The following is a 21,153-nucleotide window of genomic DNA, read 5'->3' as shown; positions in this document are numbered from 1 at the left end:
GCGGGAGAAGGGGGGAGTTGCGGGCAGTGTTTACAGCTCCGCACGCGCCGCTTCCGGGCGTGACGTCGAGGGTCGGGCGTGCGGGACCAGGGCGTGCTCGCAAAGGGATCCCGGGCGGGGAGGCGAGGAGGAGTCTGGCGCGGTCACCTGCTGCTCTGAATGACCTTGGCCCGGTTCCTCGAGCTCCCTGGGCTCCAGTTTCATCCGTTGGGCAGCCGCTGTGTGGGCCCTTTCTCTGCCCTGCCCTGCCCTGAGCCGGCCCGGGGTTACAGCGGAGAGCAAACCGGAGATGGGATCTGCGAGGGTGGGTTGGGGCCGTGTGTCAAAAATCCCAAGGACGGATGTACAATTGTGGAAATGTAGAAGTATAAAAGTGCCTTCGGGGAGCTGATACAGGCCCTGGGGGTTTGGGGTTAAAAGTCATAGGTTTTACTAGATCTGATCAGTTGTCCACTTTAGGCTCATTGTGGCGTCCGGATGGTGGCAGAAGGGTATAGTCTGGATCAGGAGATGTTTTGGATGCGTCTGGTTCTAAGGGAGNCAGCTCTTCACTGGTAGAATTGCACTGGATGGAAGGAACTATCCCCTACTGGAAGGGTGGGGGAGCCCCTTCCTGGGTCCTGTAATCCCCCCAGGGGTTCGGGCTTTGGCTAATGGGAGCCTGGTGTACAGAGCCTGAAGGGTTCCAGGGTTGTGGGCTCCGGGGAAAGGCTGGGCCACCCGGATCGCTCCGGGAAGGAAGGAAGGAAGACCTGCACAGTGAGAGTGCTAAGCGGTCTCTTAGGGTCCCTGGGCTTAGCCTATAGGCAGGGAGTGGACTCTCAGTGTCCTCTTCCAGATGAGCACCTCAGGCTGGTAGTAGTATCCTGTCCACATGGGAAATCAGGTTTTGGTGTCTCTGCTGCCACATGGGGATCACTCAGGAGCTGCCATTTTTTGCAAGCCCTGATAGTGCCTGGAGGTTCCCGATCTTGTTAAAAATGGCCCCTCACCTTACCAAAGCATCATAAGCATGAACTAAGGTGGGTGAAGTGCTCAGCACAGGTAGTCGGCTCTGGATGTGGTGTCTCCTATCACTTACAGTGGGACAGAGGGTGATGGAAGGTGAGACCGTTCTGGAGCCAGTTCGACTTGGGTATCAATCTTGACTCCACTGCTGAATGGCTACTATTGGATAACGTACTGCAGCCCTGAGCTTCATGTCCTTTGTAGAACCCAAGGTAGGAGTGTGGAGCTCTCCCAGGACTGCTGAGGGTAGATTAATACCTGCGAAGTGCTCAGTACTCTTTCTGGTACTCATCTCTTTGCCTCCATCTGGACCACTCTAGGGAGCCCAAGCCTCATTTTACAGATGAGGAAACTTTAAAGCTGGAATCCAAACCTCCTTACATGCTTGCCACTGTTCAGAGCTGGTGGAGAAGAACAAGCAGCCATTAGCCCATGAGGGTGTATTTCTGGTAAGTGAGAGTGGGCAGTGTCCTGGCAGGGCCTGCTAGGGGATTTTCTTGCTCAGGGCAACAGGAAGTACCTTCACCTTTCCCCCTACCCTTACCAGCAACATTCAGTGACCTGCTTAGGCTTGTCCAGCTCAGGAACTCTTCTGGCTGGGGTGGGGCAGATGAGGCTAGCTGGAGCAAAGGTCACTCTTTTGGTCCCCATGGCCCCCCTAGCTCACTTGTTTTCCCAAGGGCAGCAGGGAAGGAAAAAACAACCTTGTTTTTAGCCAGGATCAGCCTGGTTAGAGAGTGGACTTTGGATTTCTTAGCAGGCTCAGATGGGACCTGACAGCTGGGACCAGTAAGTGGGGGCAGGGGAATGAAAGGAATTCCTAGCAGTACCCCATCTTGCCTGAAGTTCGGGGAATTAGAGGCCCTGCCAAAGCCTCCCCAGCATGCCCTGGCCTCCTCCTTCCCACCTCCATTCTTTTATTTATTTTTTAATAGCTTGTTGTCAAGTTGGTTTCCATATAGCACCCAGTGCTCATCCCCACAAGTGCCCTCCTCCATGGTCATCATCCCCCTTCCCCTCCCCCTCCATCTGTCCTCAGTTTGTTCTCAGTGTTCAAGAGTCTCTCATGGTTTGCCTCCCTCCCTCTGCCCCACAATTTTTCCCCTTCTTCTCCCCCACGGTCCTCCGTTAAGTTTCTCCTAATCCACCTATACGTGCAAACATATGGTAACTTGTCCTCTGCCTGACTTATTTTGCTCAGCATAACACCCTCAAGTTCCATCCACGTTGCTACACATGGCCAGATTTCATTCTTTCTCATTGCCATGTAGTATTCCATTGTATAGATAAATCATAGGATTTTATTTTTAAGCAATCTCTACACCCAATCTGGGGCTTGAACCTACAACCCTGTAATCAAGAGTTGCATGCTCTGCTGACTGAGCCAGCTTCTTCCGTTCTCTCAAACACTAACTTTGGGTTTGAAACAAGAATGAATAGGCGAGGATCCTGCTCCCTCAGGAGGCTCAGAAAGTCGTCTGCACTCAAGGGACTCACCCCAGGTGCCCATAAACTGTCCCTAGTGTCTTTCAAAAGACCCCGTGCTATCACTTTTAGGTCATTTGGCTAAGATTAAGTGTAAAAGACCCAATGCTGGTTGACTGAGGGGATTTGAGATCTGGCCATTGCCTCACTCTTGACCTCTGTTCCTATACTTCCCTCTCACTTGATTTTAGCCACACTGGCATTTGAACTCCTGGATCATACTCAGCTCCTTGCAGCCTCAGGACCTTTGCCCATGGTGTTTCATCTCCTTGGAACCTGGATTGGCTTTACTTCCTCAGAGTTGCCTCCCTGCTGCCCTGGACTATCTCTGCTTTTACTCGTATTTCAAGTCTGGCTTAGATGTCACCTCTTTGGAGAAGCCTTCCCTGACACCCCTATCAATAGTAGGTCTCTCTTATTTTTTTTTAACTTTATTTATTTTGAGAGAGAGTGCACACTTGAGCAAGTGGGGGAGGAGCAGAGAGAGGGAGAGAGAGAATCCCAGGCAGGCTCCACATGATCAGTGTAGAACCTGATGCGGGACTCAAACTCACAAACCATGAAATCATGACCTGAGCCGCAGAGGCTTAACCGAATGAGCCACCCAGGCGCCCCTCTCATTATTATTTATTTGTATCTCTAGTCTCCTATAGCACCCATCACATTTTGTTAACCTTTTTAGTGTCTTTCTACACTAGCCTGCATGTTCCACATCTAGCATTCTCCCATTTGATCCCTGTTGCCTGGCTCGTAGCCTGGCTCATTGCCCGTCACATAGTAGTTGCATGATAAATATTTGTTGAATAAACAAATGAATCAGCACAGATATTGACAGGAGAACTAATAACAAATCAAAAAAGGCCTGTCTCCCAGCGGGGCATGGATAAGCACAGAAGAACAAGTCCAAAGCTCTATTAAGAATGTTTAATCAAACATCCAGTCCATGGAAATGGCTGCCCTGACCCAGGAACTATAGGAAGGACATACTCCTAGGATTGTTTTCCAATGAGAACGTCAGAGTCTATACTACTCCCCCCCTGTGCTAACAGCTCAGAGCCGGATTCTCTTTAAGATTCTGTGTCTTCCTCTTTTTCTGCCCCTCCCCCACTCATTCTCTCCCTCTCGTTCTCTCTCTCTCAAAAATAAACATTTAAAAAACAAAATAAAGGAGCGCCCTTGTGGCTCAGTTNAAAATAAAACATTAAAAAAATTAAAACAAAAAAATAAAGTAAAAGGTACATCAGAAAATTAAGTGACTCTGTATAAAAGTCCTCAACATGCCTGGCACACAGTAGATGCTCAGAAAATGGGGATCTTGATTGTGAAGCACAGATTCAATCAAGCTCCTCCAAGATCTGGACTCTACTACTCATAATCACGTAAGGCTTTCATCTCTTTTATTAATTTTGGCTTCCCAGGTTCCCTGACAATAGTAGGTTGAATTCTGGATTCTGGCCACCGGAAATGTGCAAGACTCACTTAACGTGGAGTGCGATGCCTTACCATTTGAGACCCTTGGCCAGCTGCTGCTCTCCCTGGCTGCTTTCCTGGTACAGCAGGCTTGACTTGGGAAGTCCCGTTCTTCTTGGAACCCCAGTTTCTTAACTGGAAAGTAGGTAAAACAGATCTCCACTTGGCCTGCTTACAGAATTTTATGTGAGTCAAAAGCCAGGAAAGTACACTGCAACCTGCAAGCCTTTAATCCTGACGGGTTTTTTATTAAACTTGCCTTCCGCACCTCATAGGCAGCCCCTCCCTTTGTGCTTCAGTTTCCCTGTATGTAACATGAGGAGAGGTCTACTGCCTCGGTGTGGGGCTGTAAAATTGTGTTTTCAAAGGGACTGTTCTGGACGTGGAGCCAAAGAGAAGCCCTGAATTTTGGAAAGAGGCTAAAGGAAGCGCTTAGCTTCTCCAGGGATCCGCATTCCTGACCGCCAGCTATTGCCGGGTGGCAGGTAAAGGTTCGCCCTCTACTGGCCGGGGCGGGAGATAAACCCTGTGAAGTGGAGAGAACCACGGTGGCTCAGGGAGATATTTCAGAGAGGGGGTAAATGGAAGAAGCCGGATTCCTATAAGGGTCTATGTATGAACAGATTATAAGGAGTCTAAAGAGTTAGGATGCCAGTGCCGTACTTGGAATGCAGAGGGAAGGTCAGTTTGCGGTGCGGGTGATGGATCCTCCCCTCTGGAGTCAGGTCCATTTGGTTTGTTCCGGAGCGTCGGTCAACAACTTCGTGGAGCCGCGGCGAAGGGCATCCTGGGACATGTAGTTCTTAGGCAGGCTACCCGTGCCGCAGCCCTTCGCCCTGGGCGGTGAGAGGACTCCATTTCCCGAGGTGCCTCATGCCCGGGGGGGCGGAGGGCCGCCGTGGCGTCGGGCCCCCGGCCGAGCTGAGGTTGGGGCTCGGAAGCCGAGGCGTCCGCGGCCGTGGGCTAGTGTGCGTGTGGCCCGGTCCGGGCCATGTCCGCTTGAGGACGCCGCCTCCGCCCGCGTTCCGGCCCCGGCCCGGCCCGCCGCGCACCATGGGCTCCATTCTGAGCCGCCGCATCGCGGGCGTGGAGGACATCGACATCCAGGCGAACTCGGCCTATCGCTACCCCCCGAAGTCCGGTGAGCGGCCGCTCGGCTCCGGGAGCGGGGGGCGAGACCTGGTCCGGAGCACGGGTGGGCAGAGCGTGCCCGTGCGGGGCTGTCCGCAGAGGGTGCGCCGCGGGCTCTGCTCGGTGCGCGGCCCTCCCGGTGCCTCCCGGCCCGGGGCTCCGCGCGACGTCCCCTCGGACCGTGGGTGGGGCTCCGGGCTGCCTGCCCCGTCCCCGTCCGGGCTGGGTGACCTTGGGTCAGTCACTTCGCCTCTGGGCGCCTCAGCCTCCTTGTCTGCACACAGGGGAGACTCAGTGGAAAGACCGAGGACTGGGGTGAGGTTCGGGGTGCGACGCTGGCCAGGGGTTAGCACGCTGCTTGGGGCTTCGCTTGTGCTTACAAAGTGGTCATTGTCAAAGGGATTGACATCACGCCGTCGTCAGTTTGGGCTTTCTTTGGTGGCTTGGTGTGAAGACCGGCCAGTGGTTCTGAACACGGCCCATGCCATCTGGACAGAGGCTTAGGTCTCCCGTGTGCATGTGAATGGGGGCTGGGGGGTGTGGGGCTGGGCCCAGGGAGATTATTTGATGGGGTGAGTCTGGGAGCCCTTGCTGGAGAACAGGAGACTGGTTGGAAGAGACGTATCTGGTTCTCTCGTCTCCTTTTCTGTGGCAGGGAGACCTGAGCCTCCAGAGGGGAAGGGACTTTCCCAAGCTCTCAGAGCTGTGTGGAAGCACATCTGGGGGCAGGACCACAAATACGACTCCCCATGGGCTTGTTCCCACCCTGTTCTGCTACCTCTAAATAGTGTGGACCGACCCAGGACTTCAGCTTGGGTTCCTTCCTCTCCATCTCCTCATGGGGCCATTTGCCTTGGAAAGCAGAAAAAGGACAGAGAATTTGGACATCTCCTGACCCTGGCTTCTGAAGAATCTGCTCTGCTGTGGAGGTCTTGTAGGCCTCACAGTTGGCTTCAGGCACCCAGCAGGCCAGGTTTCCTTTGCGGGTAGTCCTCGAGCACCCACTCCCATGAGTGGGGAAGCTTGTTATTTCCCAGGCCCTGCCTCAGACCTGCGGGGCCTAAGAACCTGTGTTTAAACTCATTTCTCGCAGCGCCTGGGTGGCTCAGTCGGTTAAGTGTCCAACTTCAGCTCAGGTCATGATCTCACAGTTCGTGGGTTCGAGCCCCACGTCGGGCTCTGTGCTGACAGCCAGCTCAGGGCCTGGAGCCTGTCTTCGGATTCTGTGTCTCCTTCTCTCTCTGACCCTCCCCTGCTCACGCTGTCTCTCTCTCTCTCAAAAATAAATAAAACCTTAAAAAATAAATAAATAAGCTCATTTCTCAGATGAGTCTGATGTTCACTCAGATTTGAGAACTGCCCTGCACTGATTTTTGGAAGCCCAAAAAGAGGGAGTGTCTGGGAGAACAGAGGGGTGGAGACTAGCATGGCGCAGTCAGAAGGGCGGAAGTGGGCAGAAGGCACTGTTGCCCGCTTGTGTCCCAGGCACAAGTGCAGGGCAGCCCAGCCTGGTGTGGGGATCCCTGGAGACCTGTGGGCTGACATCCACACATCTCATTGAATTCATCCTCTTGCATCTCTGATATTCTTCCAGCCTGTCTTTGGCTGAGTGATTTTCGGCAAGCTGCTTAGCTCCCTGAGTCAATTTTCTCATCTGTAGAATGGGTTGATTCCTGTACAGTGTTTAGAACAGTGAGTGGCCCTGAAAGTCCTCTTAAAATGTTGCCATAATGGTTTAAAAAGGAAATTGGGTGGCCATTTCAGACCCTAATAGCAGTTAGCAGTGGCATGGCAGGGATATCAGAGTTTAATGGGGCATTTCTTGTATTAACTTAGGATGAAGGCAACAAACTTGATGTCCCTTCGTTTAGGTGTTTTCACGAAACCACAAGTACAAGTCCTTTATAACACAGCTTTCAGCTTCTGCATGGTAGACCTTGCTAATCATTCAGGACACCTTTTGTCACCAAGCCTGGACTTGGTTTCAGAAGCCATTAATGAACACCCCAGTGAGCCACAACTAATCGATTGGGGCTGGCACGCAGGTGAATATCATGGGCTACCTTAGAGCACCATAGCAGGGCTCTTCTGGATCTGTCCTCTGGGCTGCCTTGTACCTCGGGCCACCTTGCTCAGGGAGGGTCAGTCTGAGGCAGAAATGACCTTAGCAGGACTTTAATATGTTTCCCCAAGGGTAGGCTAGGGACCCCGGGGGTGTTTCAGATGATTTTTAGGGGTTGGCCCTGTGAGTCATTCAATTGCTTTATGAGAAAGTTATCTTTTCAGGTCTCTGTTAATTTCATTGATAATATTGAGGACAGAAAAATTGGATGCCAATATTTTTTTTGACATATCTGTAGCACTGATCCCTCGCAGCTTTATTAGAACATAATTGATGTGTAACATTATGTAAGTTTAAGGTGTGTAGTCTAATGATTTAATACCTGTACACGTCAGGAGATGAGATAAGTTAACATCCTTGTCATTTTTTTTTAAAGGATCTGTTCAATTTTCTTTTGCTTGTGTAACTTTCAGCATGTACTGCACCAGTACCTAGCTGAAATTTCATAACATTTGCTTTGTTTTCGTTGCACTTATTTATTCATTTTACTTTTTAAGCAGCTTTATTGAGGTATATGTTGTGTGCCATATGACTCATCCATTGTAAACATATGATTTGTTGACTTCCAGTAAATTTGTACAATGCGCGACCATCACCACAATCAGTTTTAGATGTTTCCATCACACTCCAAAGTTTCCTTATGCCTGTTTGCAGTCCGTCTGTCTCCCCCTGACCCCATGTCACTCTGATCTGCCTTCTGTCTTTAAAATGTGCCCTCTCTGGACTCTTCGTATAAAAGGAATCATACAGGGGCACTTGGTGGCTCAGTTGGTTAAGTGTCTGACTCTTGGTTTGGGCTCAGGTCACGGTCTCATGGGTTCATGCGTTTGAGCTCCGTGTCGGGCTCCACGCTGACAGTGCAAGGCCTGCTTGGAATTTTCATACCACCCCGTCCCGCTTTATCCCTCCTCTCATGCCTGTTTGGGATTCTCTCTCTGCCTTTCTCTCTCCTTCTCTCTCTGTCCCTCCCCTGCTCGTGTGCACATGTGTGCACTCTCTCTCTTTCAAAGATAAATAAACTTAAAAAGGAAAAAAAAGGAATCATTCAACATGTAGTTTTTTTTTTGTGTCTGGCTTCTTGCAAGTGGAGCAATGTCTTTGGAGTTCATCCATATTGTAACAGGCGTCTGTACCTTATCATACAGATATAGTACATGTTTATTTACCAGTTAACGTTTGGGTTGTTACCACGTTTTGGCTATTATGAATAATACTGCTATGAACATTGACCATTTTTCTGGCCCTGTTTAATTGTCTTTAGTATACACCTTGGAGTGGAATTGATGGGTCATACGGTGATTCTGTGTTTAACCTTCTGATTAACTGCCAGACTTTTCCACAGTGGCTGCTTCATTTTACATCCCTAGTAGCAGTGTGAGGGTTCCAATTCTCCACATCCATGCCAATGCTTATTATTATCTACCTTTTTTTTTTTTTTTTTAAGTAGGCTCTATGCCCATCTTAGAGCTGAGCTTGAATTCCCGACCCTGAGATCAAGCGTCACATGCTCTACAGACTGAGCCAGCCAGGCGCCCCTGTTGTCTACCTTTTAAATTGTGGCCGTCCTTGTGGGTGTGAAGTGGTATCTCGTTGTGGTTTTGATTTGCATTTCCCTGATGACTGATGATGTAGAGCATCTTTTCATGTGCTTGTGCTTATTAGTCATTTGTATACTGTGTGTGTGTGTGTGTGTGTGTGAGAGAGAGAGAGAGAGAGAGAGAGGTGTACATGCCAGAAGTCTGATTTTGTCTCGTTCATTTTTTTAAAGACTGGGTTGTTAATCTTACAGAGTAAGTAACGGTTCCATTATTCTGGGTGCAGTCATAGAGCTCCTTTATCAGCGCTGTGATTTGCAGGTGTCTTCTCTTAGATGGTGGTTTGTTTTCATTTTCTTAATGGTGTCTTTTTGAGAATCAAAGATTTTAAGTTTTGGGTGAAGTTCACTTTATCAATTTTTTTTTAAGTTTGTTTATTTACTTTGAGGGGGAGGGAGAGAGAGAGCATGGGCATGAGCAGGGGAGGAATAGAGAGGGACAGAGAAAATCCCAAGCAGGCTCTGAACTGTCAGCAAAGAGCTCAAACTCACAGACCATGAGATCGTGACCCAAGCTGAAACCAAGAGTCGGATGCTTAACCAGCTTAACCCAGAGGCCTCAATTTATTAATTTTTAAAATTTTTTTATTTATTTTTGAGAGAGAGACAGAGTGTGAGTGGGGGAGGGGCAGAGAGGGAGGGAGACAGAATCTGAAGCAGACTCCAGGCTCTGAGCTGTCAGCACAGAGCCTGATGCAGGGCTCGAACCCACGAACTGCGAGATCATGACCTGAGCCGAAGTTGGAGGCTTACCCGACTGAGCCACCCAGGCGCCCCAAATTTATCAACATTTTTTTTTAAATGGTTAATGTTTCTGGAGTTACAGCTAGGAGATCTTTACCTAGGTCAAGGTTACAAGGATTTTCTGTGTTTTTCCATAGGAGTTTTATAAAAGTTTTTGCTCACGCATTTAGGTCTGTGATCCATTTTGAGTGATTGTTTTCCTACATGTCTGGTCTCAGGTGAACCTATGAGGTCTTGTTTTGCATGTGGAGATTCAGTTATTTCATTATCATTTGTTGAGAAGACTATTCTTTTCCTATCAGGCCGCCTTTGCACCTTTATAAAAAGTCAGCTTCTTAAACATGAGGGTGTGTTTCTGGTCTCCCTTGCCGTGACCACACAGCTGGCCAGTCTCCGGCTGCGGGTCGGAGCAGGGACGCCACGGCTGAGCTCCGGAAGGGACGGTGCGGACACGCAGAGGAGAGCCCGGGGTGCAGCCACGGAGGACGTGGCTGTGGGCAGCTGCTGCTTCGGCTGGTCCTCTTGCTGCTCCTGCTACTGTTAATCGTGGGTCTCCGAGCGATGCTGGCGACCCTGCCTTGGTGTCTGAGGGAGGTCGTGCTGGCACCAGGTCACCCACGAGAAGTGTCAGAAGGAGGGACCATCCGACATGTGACCTACCAGGCCAGGAAGGGGAGAAGGGAGGGGAAGATATGGCCCAGATCTAAATCTTTGGTTCGACTGTGTACTTTCAGAGTGTTTTCATCTCCTTTATCTTGCTGGAGCCTTGCCGTATCCTTGTGATCCTAGACTTTTGTCCTCTGGTGGAGGAACTGGAAATCAGCCTGAGCCTTCGTCATCCAGCATCTGAGCCTGGTGTACAGTTGTACAGTAGGCGTTTAACAAATGCTCTTGCAACAGGCCTTGAGGGAAATGAACCCCACCTCCTGTATGGGCTGCTCACCCTGGGCTTCATTGTATCCCTTGGGGTGTCTGTGGGGGCCCTGAGGACTCCTGGGTCTGTGGCCAGCTGATGGAGGGGCCCCAGGGCATGTGCAAGACCTTTGGTGTGAGCTGTGGTGTTGCTGCCAATCTAGAAGCATCCCGAACACTTGTGTTGGGGTTCACCATTTCCAGGGTAGGGCCTTGCTGACTGATTTATTTGGCATCTGAAGAAAAGAACTGAGGCCAGGGTTTGAGATGCAGGTGGACATTTTCTGTCACTAGGGGCATTCTGGGTCCCTGGGCCATCACTGTCCCAAGGGAGTGAACTTGTGATCTGGGCCCCGTGTGTCTGTGGCAGTAGAATGGGGGACGGGGCTGAGGAGGCTCCACCTGTTCAGGGCCAGGTTCCCCTTCCTGCTCAGAGACTTGCACCACCGTCACCAGTCTCATACGGGTCATCTGGATTCAGATTCGGCTTCCCCATGTCACCTGTGCTGTGCTCACACGAGACCTAGTTCTGTGCTTCTGCTTGTGCGAACTTGGTTTGGGTTTTATCCTTGTAAGAGCTACATAAACAGGCTGTATTTTCTGAGCTTCGGTTGTTGTGCCGTGGGTAACAACAACAAAAACCCAGCAGCAACAGGAAACGTTTTAAGTGGGATGTGGTGGGGGGACATCTGAGCCCGTTTCCCTGAAGCAGCAGCCCTAGGGTGCCGGGGTTCGGGAGCTGGCCGCTGGCACTCGGGCTCTGGGGCCGCCGGGAGCTGAGGTTTGGTGGGTCTCCCTGTGGGAGTGTCGCCTGCCTTCAGGGTTCTGAGAGGCCTGGAGCTCTGTGTTTGTTTCTGAGGTCCTTGCATCGTTTCCTCAGTTCCGGGCACGTGTCAGGGGACCATGACTCTGGGGACCTTTCACAGTTTCTCTGGGAACTGTTAACACACCGTCACTTTTTGCTGACTTGAAAGTAACAAGACCGTCAGCTCCTGCCAACATTACTGCCCTGGGCTTGGTTGGGCTCTGCGTCTGTGGGCCGGCTCCCCATGCCCGTGTGGCCTGGCCCTCCAGGTGAAGAAAACCCTGGCCTTTGGCCCCATGCCATTCCACAGTCAGCCGGGGCACTGAGGGCCCAGTCGCCCAGGATGAAGGGGGTGTGTTTGTCCCGATGTGCGTGTGCACGCATGTGTTTTCTTCCTCACGGTTGGGGTGGCCTTTACTGTGTTTACAACACACCCATCCGCAAACACGGAAAGTCACGCAAGATCAGTTTAGCACATGAGATTGAGCCGGTGTGGTGGGAGGAGCGCTGGATTCTGAGGCCTGGGGCCTCAGTCTGGCCTCGGTCTGTGGCCTTGGGCCAGGCGCTTACTCTCTGGCCCCATTTCCCTGACTCACAGGGTCAAGCTTTGGTTCCCCAGGCTGTCAGTTTTGACTCTGAGCGTCCACGTGGCCAGCACGGTGGGACTGTGCCCTGCCCTGCTGAACTTTTGTTTTTAGGCGGGCCCAGAAGTTTCCTGGAGGCCGGCCTACACTTCCGGATGACCCCTGGGGACAGTGACCACTGGCGCCTGCCTCCGTTCCCAAGCCCAGTGCCGTCCAGACCAGTTGTTTGCATGGGGGTGTTTGGCATTTCCTGTGTGCGTTTCTGTGTGGTTGTGTACAGTCACCTAGCTTCGGGATTCTGTGTCGTTCCATAGAACAGTGTCCCCTAAAAGGGCAGATGGTGTCACATGCACCACCCATGCGGCGCCTGATTCGGCCTCGGTAAATAACGGTGGAATTGTTCAGTTCTGCAGACTGCCCCTGCGTCTGCCCAGCTCCTCAGAGGTGGGGAGCAGGCTCAGCCCCTGCCTGTGCCTTCGGGGGTGGCCCCCCTCCGGGGCGGGAGTGGGAGGAAGGCGGAGTGAGCCCCACACCCTCTGCTGTTTGCAGGAAAGCTGATGGAAGGGAGCAGCGTGGGAGAGGGTCCCTTGCTGCCGAACACAGGATCAGGCTTAGTCATGGAGCCAGCTGGGGAGGCGCAAGGCTTGAGGAGTGACTGATGGGACGTCTCTCCACCTCGATGTCTAAATGAAGTCTGAAGCCATTTTCCCTGTCCTTTTCATCATGCCTGATACTGATTCGGGCCCTCTCGCTTGGTCTGGGTGTCCTGCCCCCACAGGTGGGCAGATGGCCGTGCTGGCTCCTGCCAGGTGGCCCCGGCGTCCACCGTTCTGATAACTACAGCCTTGTGTTATCCAGACCTGCCCCAGTGGACACTCCTGAGTAACCAGACTCCCTCGGGGCCTTTTGGGGGAATCAGAAGAAGGAATCGTGTTCGGTTCATTGTTTTATTTGTTTTATTTTTATTTTTTAAAATTTATTTCTGAGAGAGAGACCCCATGAGAAGGGGAGGGCCAGAGAGAGAGGGAGATACAGAATCTGAAACAGGCTCCAGACTCTGGGCTGTCAGCACAGAGCCCAATGCAGGGCTTGAACCCACGAACCATGAGATCATGACCTGAGCCGAAGTCAGATGCTTAACCAACTGAACCACCCAGGCACCCCCAGTTCACTGTTTTAAAAATGTGTGTGTATATACACACATACACAGATCTTCCTCGACTTATGATGGGGTTGTGTCCTCATAACCCCATCCTAAGTTGGAAATACTTGAAGTTGAAAATGCATCAAATACATCTAACCTCCCGAACCTAGTCTCGCCTCCCTTAAATGTGCTCAGAGCACTTACATGAGCCTACGGGTGGGCAAACTCGCCTAACACAGAGCTTGTTTTAAGATAGTGTTGGACATCTCTTATAATTTATAGAATACCATACTTACAGTGAAAAACAAAATGGTTGTCTGGGTGCAAAATGGTTGCAAACACGAGTTGCTTACCCTTGTGACCGCGTGGCTGACTGGACCTGGGACTCCTGCCGCTGCCCAGCGTCCCGGGAGAGGATCCTACCACAGATCATTAGTCCAGGGAAAGATCCACATTCAGAATTCAAAGTGTGGGTTCTGATGAATGCATATTGCTTTTGCATCATTGTAAAGTCTAAAACTCATAAGACAGACCGTTAAGTCTGGGACTGTCTGCATGTGTATGTTTAACATCAAACTGAAAAACAATGAAAAAGTGAAGAGTAACACATTTAGAACACGTGCAAATTGTAAGTTTGATGAATGATCACGCAGTGAACATGTTGAAGAAAATGGAACAGTAGCAGTCCCCAAGCCCCCTGGGTGCCCCCTCCCCATCTCTGCCTCCCTCCTCCCCGGGAAACCCCCTTCTGAGTCCACCAGAGGTGATTTTGCCTGTTTCTGGATTTGATACGGATGAAACTGGCCGCGCCTTGCTCCTTGTGCAGTGATGAGGCCCTCACACTGTTCGCGGGGACAGTAGTCGTTTTGGCCCCTGCTGTGTTAGGGTCCAGTGTCTGTTGATGCCACTGCATCTTCAACCGTGGAGGGAGGTTGGGGGTGTTTCCAGTTTGAGCTCTTAGGAAAAGCGCTGCCATGCACATTCCTGTGACTTCTTTGGTGCCTGTGAGTCAGATTTCCTTGGGTCCATTTTTTCCCAAATTGTGTTAAAATACACATGACAGTGACCATCTTAACCGTTTTAAGTGTGCAGTTCAGCGACATTGGGTACGTTCCCCCTGCTGTTCAGCCACCCACTGTCCTCTCTCTCTACGCTCTTTTCCTCTGGCACAACTGAACTCGGTGCCTTTGCACAGGGACTCCCCAGCCCCTGGTGCCCACCACGCTACTCTCTGTGTCTGCAGGTTTTCACTCCCCTAAGCACCTGTGTCTTTGGGGCCACTTTCCCAGCTGGTGGCGGGTGCTGAGCCCTCTGGTGTGCCGGGCGTAATGGCAGGTTTGCAGCAGTGTTGTGAGCCCTGCGCCAGCCCACGCCCTCATCAGCAGCCGAGTTGTGATTGTGCGTTCTCACCAGCACTGGGAAGTGTCTGGTGTGCGTGTTCAGTTTTCTTCTTAACTTTAGCCATGGATATCTCATGGTAGTTCCTTTCTTTTCTTTTGTTTTCTTTTTTAATTAGAGAAAGGGAGAGCCAACGATGTTGAGATCAAGGCCATGAGCCTGTATCAAGAGGCGCCCCCCCTCATTGTAGTTTTAATTTACTTTTCTGATGACCAGGGAGGTTGAGCACTTTTTCCCATGTAAATTACCATTCATTTCTCTTCCTCTTTTTGTGAAATCATTTGCGTATTTTTTGTATTGGATTGTCTACCTTCTCACTGATTTGCACGAGTTCTTTCCTAAGTGCTTTGTATTACATTTTTAATTCTTTGAAAAGTGGCTATCACTATGGCATTTACGCAGATTAGTTCAGGCAAGAAATGGAACGTGTTGGAAGCCTGGTTGGGGGGGGTTTCTCTGGAACCTGAGATTGGGGACCCAAGAAATGGAAGCCCTCAGAACACAAAACTCTTCGTCCCCTCTGGGCTACAAGTCATTTTGCTGTGACTTGCACATACCTGACTGCCACCCATCAGGGGCCCTCAAGGACCAAGTCCTTTGTCTCTGGTCCAGTTCTGCAGGAGAGAGAACCAAATGTTAGTCCAGCACGGCCAGGTGTCCACCTTGACCAATGAGCATTGTTGAGGGCACGGGAGCTGCACGGTCTGGCAGCAGCTGGGACCCACCCTTGTGGGTAGTAGAAGCTGTTTCCAGAAGAGGGATGGAACCCTCCTCTTATAAAAGGTGGCTACAACCACTTACTCTGGAACTCAGTGAAATAGAATCGTTGCTTAAAGTTGTTCTCTGCTCATCATTCTTTCCTCTGTGATGTTGGGGACTGAGGGATTTTTGTTTAATAGGGTCCCGCTGTGATGAGGCTTTCACACTGTGGGAGGGAGTGGTGGCTGGGAATCGAATGTTCCTCAGATGCCTTTTCACCTGCGCCAGCCTCCTTTGCATTATCAGCCCCTTTTATCCTGAGGACATCCTGAGCTGTCCTCATCAGTTTGCTTCCAGTGTTCTTCACTGAGAGCTCCATGTTACCGCTGGGGACCCAGGCCAGGCCGTACTAGGTCACCTAGGCTGCATGTGGCCAGCAGAGAAGCGCTCTTCTGTGTACGAGCATGACCTCAGCTCAGGGATAATCAGCATGGTGTTTTACAAGCCTGAAGATGCTTTCCTGAGATCACTCTGGGGACTGTGATGTTCTCATTCCTCATGGTCAGGCCCAGGTAGGGCCTCATGACAGCGGGTTCAGGAAGCTGGTAACCAGGAACAACTGTCCTGTTAGGGAACGAGAAGAAGTTTTGTCCTAAGGAATCCGTGAACTGTTTGCAGCCCCTGCCCATGCCTGCTCAGCTCCCTACCCCCACCCCCCCGGAGAGGGGAGACCGGGCGGCCGGGTGAGATGCAGGCCCCGTGTCCCAGGGCCCCGATCAGGAGTGCTTCTCAGCGGCAGGCTGTGTGTGGTATCTAACACCCTGGTGCACCCGGCAGGGACACTGTGATCTGTTTTCTTCTGTTCCTCCACGGAGCTCCTAAAAACTCTTGGAATTTGGTATCAATACCCATAATAAGCCCATTTCAGTCACGCCCGAGTTTATGTTGATGAGGAGGTTTTGGGAAGCACCTAAGGATGGGGCCTGCCTGCGTTTGGAGCCAACTTTGTGGTTAGAGGCTGGACACCGAGAGGGTCACCGGCTGGGCCATGTAACAACGAAGCCTCCATAAAGACCCAGAAGGTTCATAAAGGCTGGGTTCAGGGAGCTTCTGGGTTGGTGACCCCAGCGAGAGGCTGGGAAGGTGGAACACTCAGAGGGGACATGGAAGTCCCACACCCTTCCCACATTCCTTGTGCAGGGCATCTCTTCCACGTGGCTGTTCCTGAGTCATGTCCTTTTATAATAGACTGGTGATCTAGTAATCTACTAAGTGAACTGTTTTCCAGAGTTTTGTGAGCTGCTCTAGCAAATTAGTTGGGGTTCATGGGAATGTCCAGCTTATAGTCAGTTGACAAGTGACCACCTGGACTGTGGATTGGCATCTGAAGGGAGGGGGCGGTGGTGTGGGGGTGAGTCCTTAATCTGTGGGATCTGATGCTGTCTCCAGGATAGAGCTGAATTTGCAGGTCAGCTGTCAGTATCCCTGGAGGACTGGAGAATTGTGTGGTGGTGTGGGGAGAGCACACAGTGAGCTGGTGTAGTTGAGCGTGCAGTGTGCAGCTCTGGGGTCCATACGGGTCTTCATTGGGGAAGCCACCGGTCATGTGACCTCTCTGTGCCTCCCATTTCCTCTACTGTCAAATAGTAGTGACTGTGTCATCCACCTTCCTTCGTCCATTCAGCCGGTTTTTACCAGGCTCCTGTGTGCAGGCCAGGGTGGTGGTCACTGGGACACGGGACGGTGAATAAGCATGTGATTCCTGGTCTCGGGCGGGATCAGAGGAGGACAGAGTGAACCAAGCAACAGGTAAAAGGAGTGATGACCCCACTGTGAAGACGGCTGGGGCAGGAGCATTTGCTCTGGAGCCAGCGTGCACGGGAGGTTGCACGAGGCCTCACTGGTGAGTGGCAGGGTGGGAGCGGCCTCTTGGGCCACAGGGAATGGAGAAAGCTCCCAAATCTTGGGGCACGGGCCAGGAAGGTGGTGCAAGGCGAGGTAGGCAGCGCAGAGGGCGGAGCGGAGTCACTAGTTCGCGCCCCCGTAGGTCGAGCGTGGGGATGTTGGCCGCTGGGCACAGCATCAGGGTTGCTGGTCTGGAAGGTCTGGAGTGCCAGGAGGGAGCCTGTGTTACCTAGAACCGAGTTCGCGTGTCCTGCGTTACTTACAGCCACATAGAGACTCGAGGCCGGGAGGCGCGGGTGTGTTGGAAGGGTGGGGAAGGAAGGCGGGCCGCCGCTGAGAATCGCAGGATGTGGGGGCCCCTGGCCTGAGTCCCCGCAAGGAGCCAGGGTGTGGGCAGAGGCTCTGAAGGAGTCAGAGGTTGAGAATAGACATCCCAGGATCCCTCCAGGACTGCGAAGAGGCTCCTGGGGGACCACCTGGAACAGCCTGGGAGGAGGAGCCCTCGCTGCTTTACCTGGCGAAGGCTTTTCATGGACACCAGGAGTTGATGAAGCCCTGGCGGTGACAGTGGTGGCTGTCCCCAGTGATCCGGGGTGGCCGGAGCCCACCCAGCTTCTTTCTGTTGTGGGGGTCCTGTGGGTTGGTGGGTTTAGTGTACGTGCTTCTCAAGGGTCCAGACCTGGGACCTCAGACCCAGTGGGTATGTCCCAGTCCGTCTGCCCTGCTGTGTCTGCTCCACAGTCTGGGTGACGTAGAAACAACAGACACTTATTTCTCACAGTTCTGGAGGCTGGGAAGTCCCAAGTTTAAGGCACAGGCACGTTTGGTGTCTGGTGAGAGCTTCTTCCTGATGAAGGCCAACAGAGCCATGTATGGGAATGCCGGGGGTCCCCCCGGGGGAGGTGGCCTCCCTTGGTCTTTATTTTGGCAGGTGGTTACCTATTGGTTACGCAGGTCACCTGGATGTGTGTAAGTAGGGCAGAGTGGGAACCCTTCAGGCGCCCAGGGGAACTGTCCGAGTTCCTCTGAGGCCGTGAGGTCCTGGACCCTGTCCGTGCCCCGTAGCCAGGGCTTCTAGGCCACAGTTGCCTCTAGGCCTTCCCAGCGTGGCTGTAGGACGATTGTCAGCCCTTCTGACGGGAAGGCCTTCCCACGTGGCTCCTTCCTTGTGTGCGAACAGACGCCCTTTGTAGTCTGCAGTGAGAGCCATGAGAGGACACCACTGACTGCTGTCCCTGTGTGTGGTGGGCGTGGAGGCAGGGTGGCCTCAGCATGGGGCTAAGTATCGGGGCTGCGAGGTGGCCTCTGAGCTCGTCCTGCATGGAGAGGAGGGGCAGGTACTGTGCCCCCTCGATGGGCTCCCTATTGGGGGGCACTGAGGGAGGAGCCCAGTGGCTGTGGTGGTGGTTTGTTTTCTCATCTTCCTGCCTGTCTCCCTGTTCGTTTCTCCTCTTCATGGTGTTTTCTTGCTCTTTTCCCTCCCTCCTCTTTAGAGCTCTGCCTGCTCCTCTCTGTCGTAAACTGTGTCAACGCACGCGGACGCACACATACACACGTACCACACACCCCAGACAGACACACGTGCACAGTGCACCCCTGTAGCTGTGTATACCACACACCTGTATCCACAGGCTACACGTGCACACACGAGCACACAGCCCTCCCTGGCCCTCTGGCGCACTTGTTCTTCCTGTAAAATTTCCCTTTTAAAACTGTGAGCATTTGAAAAACCTAGGAAAGTACAGAAAATAACACAGGGAACACCCTTCATTAGAATCTGTGCTTCCCATTTTTCGCGTTGTATCTGTCTTCCCACAGCACCCCTGACACTTCTGTCCCTGTGGCCCCCATGCTGCCTTCCCCTGCGGCCTCCTCTCACTCTCCTGTGTTTGAGCCGTGCTCACTGCGTCTGCCTCGTGCTGACGTGCGGAGACCTGGCTTGCTCCTTTTACTGGCGCATGGTTCGGTCTGGTCACTGCCACAGTCTGCTGGTCCCTTTCCTTATCGAGCGAGATGTGAGGTGGTTCTGACTTCTTACACCTGCACGTCCGCTAGTCCACCCTGCTGTCTGTGTAACTGAAGCATGTATGTGAACTGAAGTTAGAACTTAGTAAGTAAATACCTCTCATGAACATAAAGCTCTAGGTGAGAGTTTTTCTTCCAGTCTGTGGTCATTACAAAATGTTGATCGGGGCACCTGGGTGGCTCAGGTGGTTAAGTGTTGGACTTCGGCTCAGGTCATGATCTCATGGTTCATGAGTATAAGCATCACGTTGGGCTCTATGCTGACAGCTCAGAGCCTGGAGCCTGCTATGGGTCTCTCTCTGCACCTCCCCCTGTCTTTCTCTCTCTCTCTCTCTCTCTCTCAAAAATAAATAAACATTAAAAAAATAACATTGAAGGGCGCCTGGGTGGCTTAGTCGGTTAAGCATCCGACTTTGGCTCAGGTCATGATCTCACGGTTCGTGGATTCGAGCCCCGCGTCGGGCTCTGTGCAGACAGCCAGCTCAAAGCCTGGAGCCTGTTTCAGATTCTGTATCTCCCTCTCTCTCTGACCCTCTCCTGCTCACGCTGTCTGCCTCTCTCTCTCCCTCTCCCTCTCTCTCTCTCTCAGAAATAAATAAAACATTAAAAAAATTTAAAAAAATATTGATCAAAACAGCAGAAATGAAGGGGCGCCTGGGTGGCTTAGTTGGTTAAGCGTCCGACTTTCGCTTAGGTCATGATCTCACGGTTCGTGGGTTCGAGCCCTGCGTCGGGCTCTGTGCTGACTGCCAGCTCAGAGCCTGGAGCCTGCTTCAGATTCTCTGTCTCCCTCTCTCTCTGACCCTCCCCTGCTCACACTGTCTCTCTCTCTCTCTCTCAGAAATAAATAAAACATTAAAAAAAAACAGCAGAAATGTTACAGTTTTTATAAATGGCAAACCTAAATACACATAGAACATAAAATACATTGAAAGGTGTCTTCTAGGTGAGTGGGCTCCTTTCCTACCTGATCACTTCCTTTGGTCACAGGTGAACATCACCCACAGCTAGGGTTAGGCTGGGTCAGCACAAGCCCTGGTTCTGGTTTTCATTTGAAGTTGAGAAACCATGTCACGTAAAGTAGATGTGAATTAACAGGGTTTTGATAAAGAATAGCATCTAATTTCAGGTTTTTTGCCAAAAAGCCCACCACAAATCATGTAAGGATCAGATATCAAAAACTTACTGATGAACTCCCAGCTGATAATTCACGTTCCCCCAGCCCCTACGAATAGCTTTATTGAGGTATAATTCACACACCTTCAAGTCCACTAAGTGGACAATTCGCTGGTTTTTCCAGAACATGCTTCCAGTTTTGTGATATAACCATGTCTTGTACCATGTCTCTTGGTTTTTTTTCAAGTTTATTTATTTATTTTGAGAGAGCACGTGGGGGAGGGGCAGAGAGAGAGGGAGAGAGAGTCCCAAGCAGGCTTCACAGTATCAGTGCGGAGCCCTGTGGCTCGAACTCACAAACTGTGATGATACGGCCTGAGCAAAAACTAAGAGTCAGTCACTTAACCAACTGATCCAGCCAGGTGCCTCTCATCTTTTCTTTTTTTTTTGAATAATTTTTCTTGGGCCCTGTGCCTGGCTGGCTCACTGAGAGTGTGAGCCTCTTGATCTCAGGGTTTTGAACTCAGTCCCCACGTTGGGCGTGGAGCCTTCTTAAAAAATCTTTAAGAAATGTTTTCTTCTTGTTTTAAAAGTAATGTTAATTGGGGCGCCTGGCGGGCTCAGTTGGTAGGGCGTGAGACTCTTGATTCCAGGATTATAAATTCGAGCCCCATGTTGGATGTTGAGATCACGTACAAATAAAATCTTTAAAAAAAAAAAAGTGTTAATTATAGAAAATGTAAACGAGATAGGGGAAACTAAAAAACAATAATAATCATCCATTGCAACTTTGTCAGGAGGTTTTAGATTGTAGCATTTGTACCTCACAAGTCACAAAAGCTTAAAACCCCACTAAGACGTTGTGGCCTCCCGTGCACGGTGCTATCCCGTCATGCCAGGTGCTGTGGGGAGAGTGAAGTGGAGATGGAAGATGGGGCAGCGGGTCGGGGCGCGCAGGGTGGGTGGGCACAGAGTGGGGCGGGGCCTGCGGGGTGGGGAGGCGCGCAGGGT

General features: G+C 51.5%; 1 protein-coding gene across 5 annotated transcripts in view; it reads left to right on the top strand.

Moving 5' to 3' along the window:
* The first annotated feature begins 4,867 nt into the window (after positions 1–4,867).
* MGRN1 (mahogunin ring finger 1) overlaps positions 4,868–21,153 on the top strand; it is a 56,193-nt gene continuing 39,907 nt past the window's right edge. For 4 of the 5 annotated variants that reach the window (XM_077762505.1, XM_077762504.1, XM_077762508.1 and 1 more), the window contains exon 1: positions 4,877–5,104. In XM_077762505.1, the coding sequence (XP_077618631.1) occupies positions 5,017–5,104 (88 nt within the window). In that variant the 5' untranslated portion in view covers positions 4,877–5,016. Of the gene's footprint in view, positions 5,105–21,153 lie in introns of all 5 variants that reach the window. The other variant, XM_077762507.1, reaches the window with a different exon arrangement.

Source organism: Crocuta crocuta, unplaced genomic scaffold, assembly GCF_008692635.1.
Source record: "Crocuta crocuta isolate KB4526 unplaced genomic scaffold, BGI_CrCroc_1.0 scaffold234, whole genome shotgun sequence".
NCBI classification, from domain to species: domain Eukaryota; kingdom Metazoa; phylum Chordata; class Mammalia; order Carnivora; family Hyaenidae; genus Crocuta; species Crocuta crocuta.
This window is presented reverse-complemented; position numbering and strand designations above follow the sequence as displayed.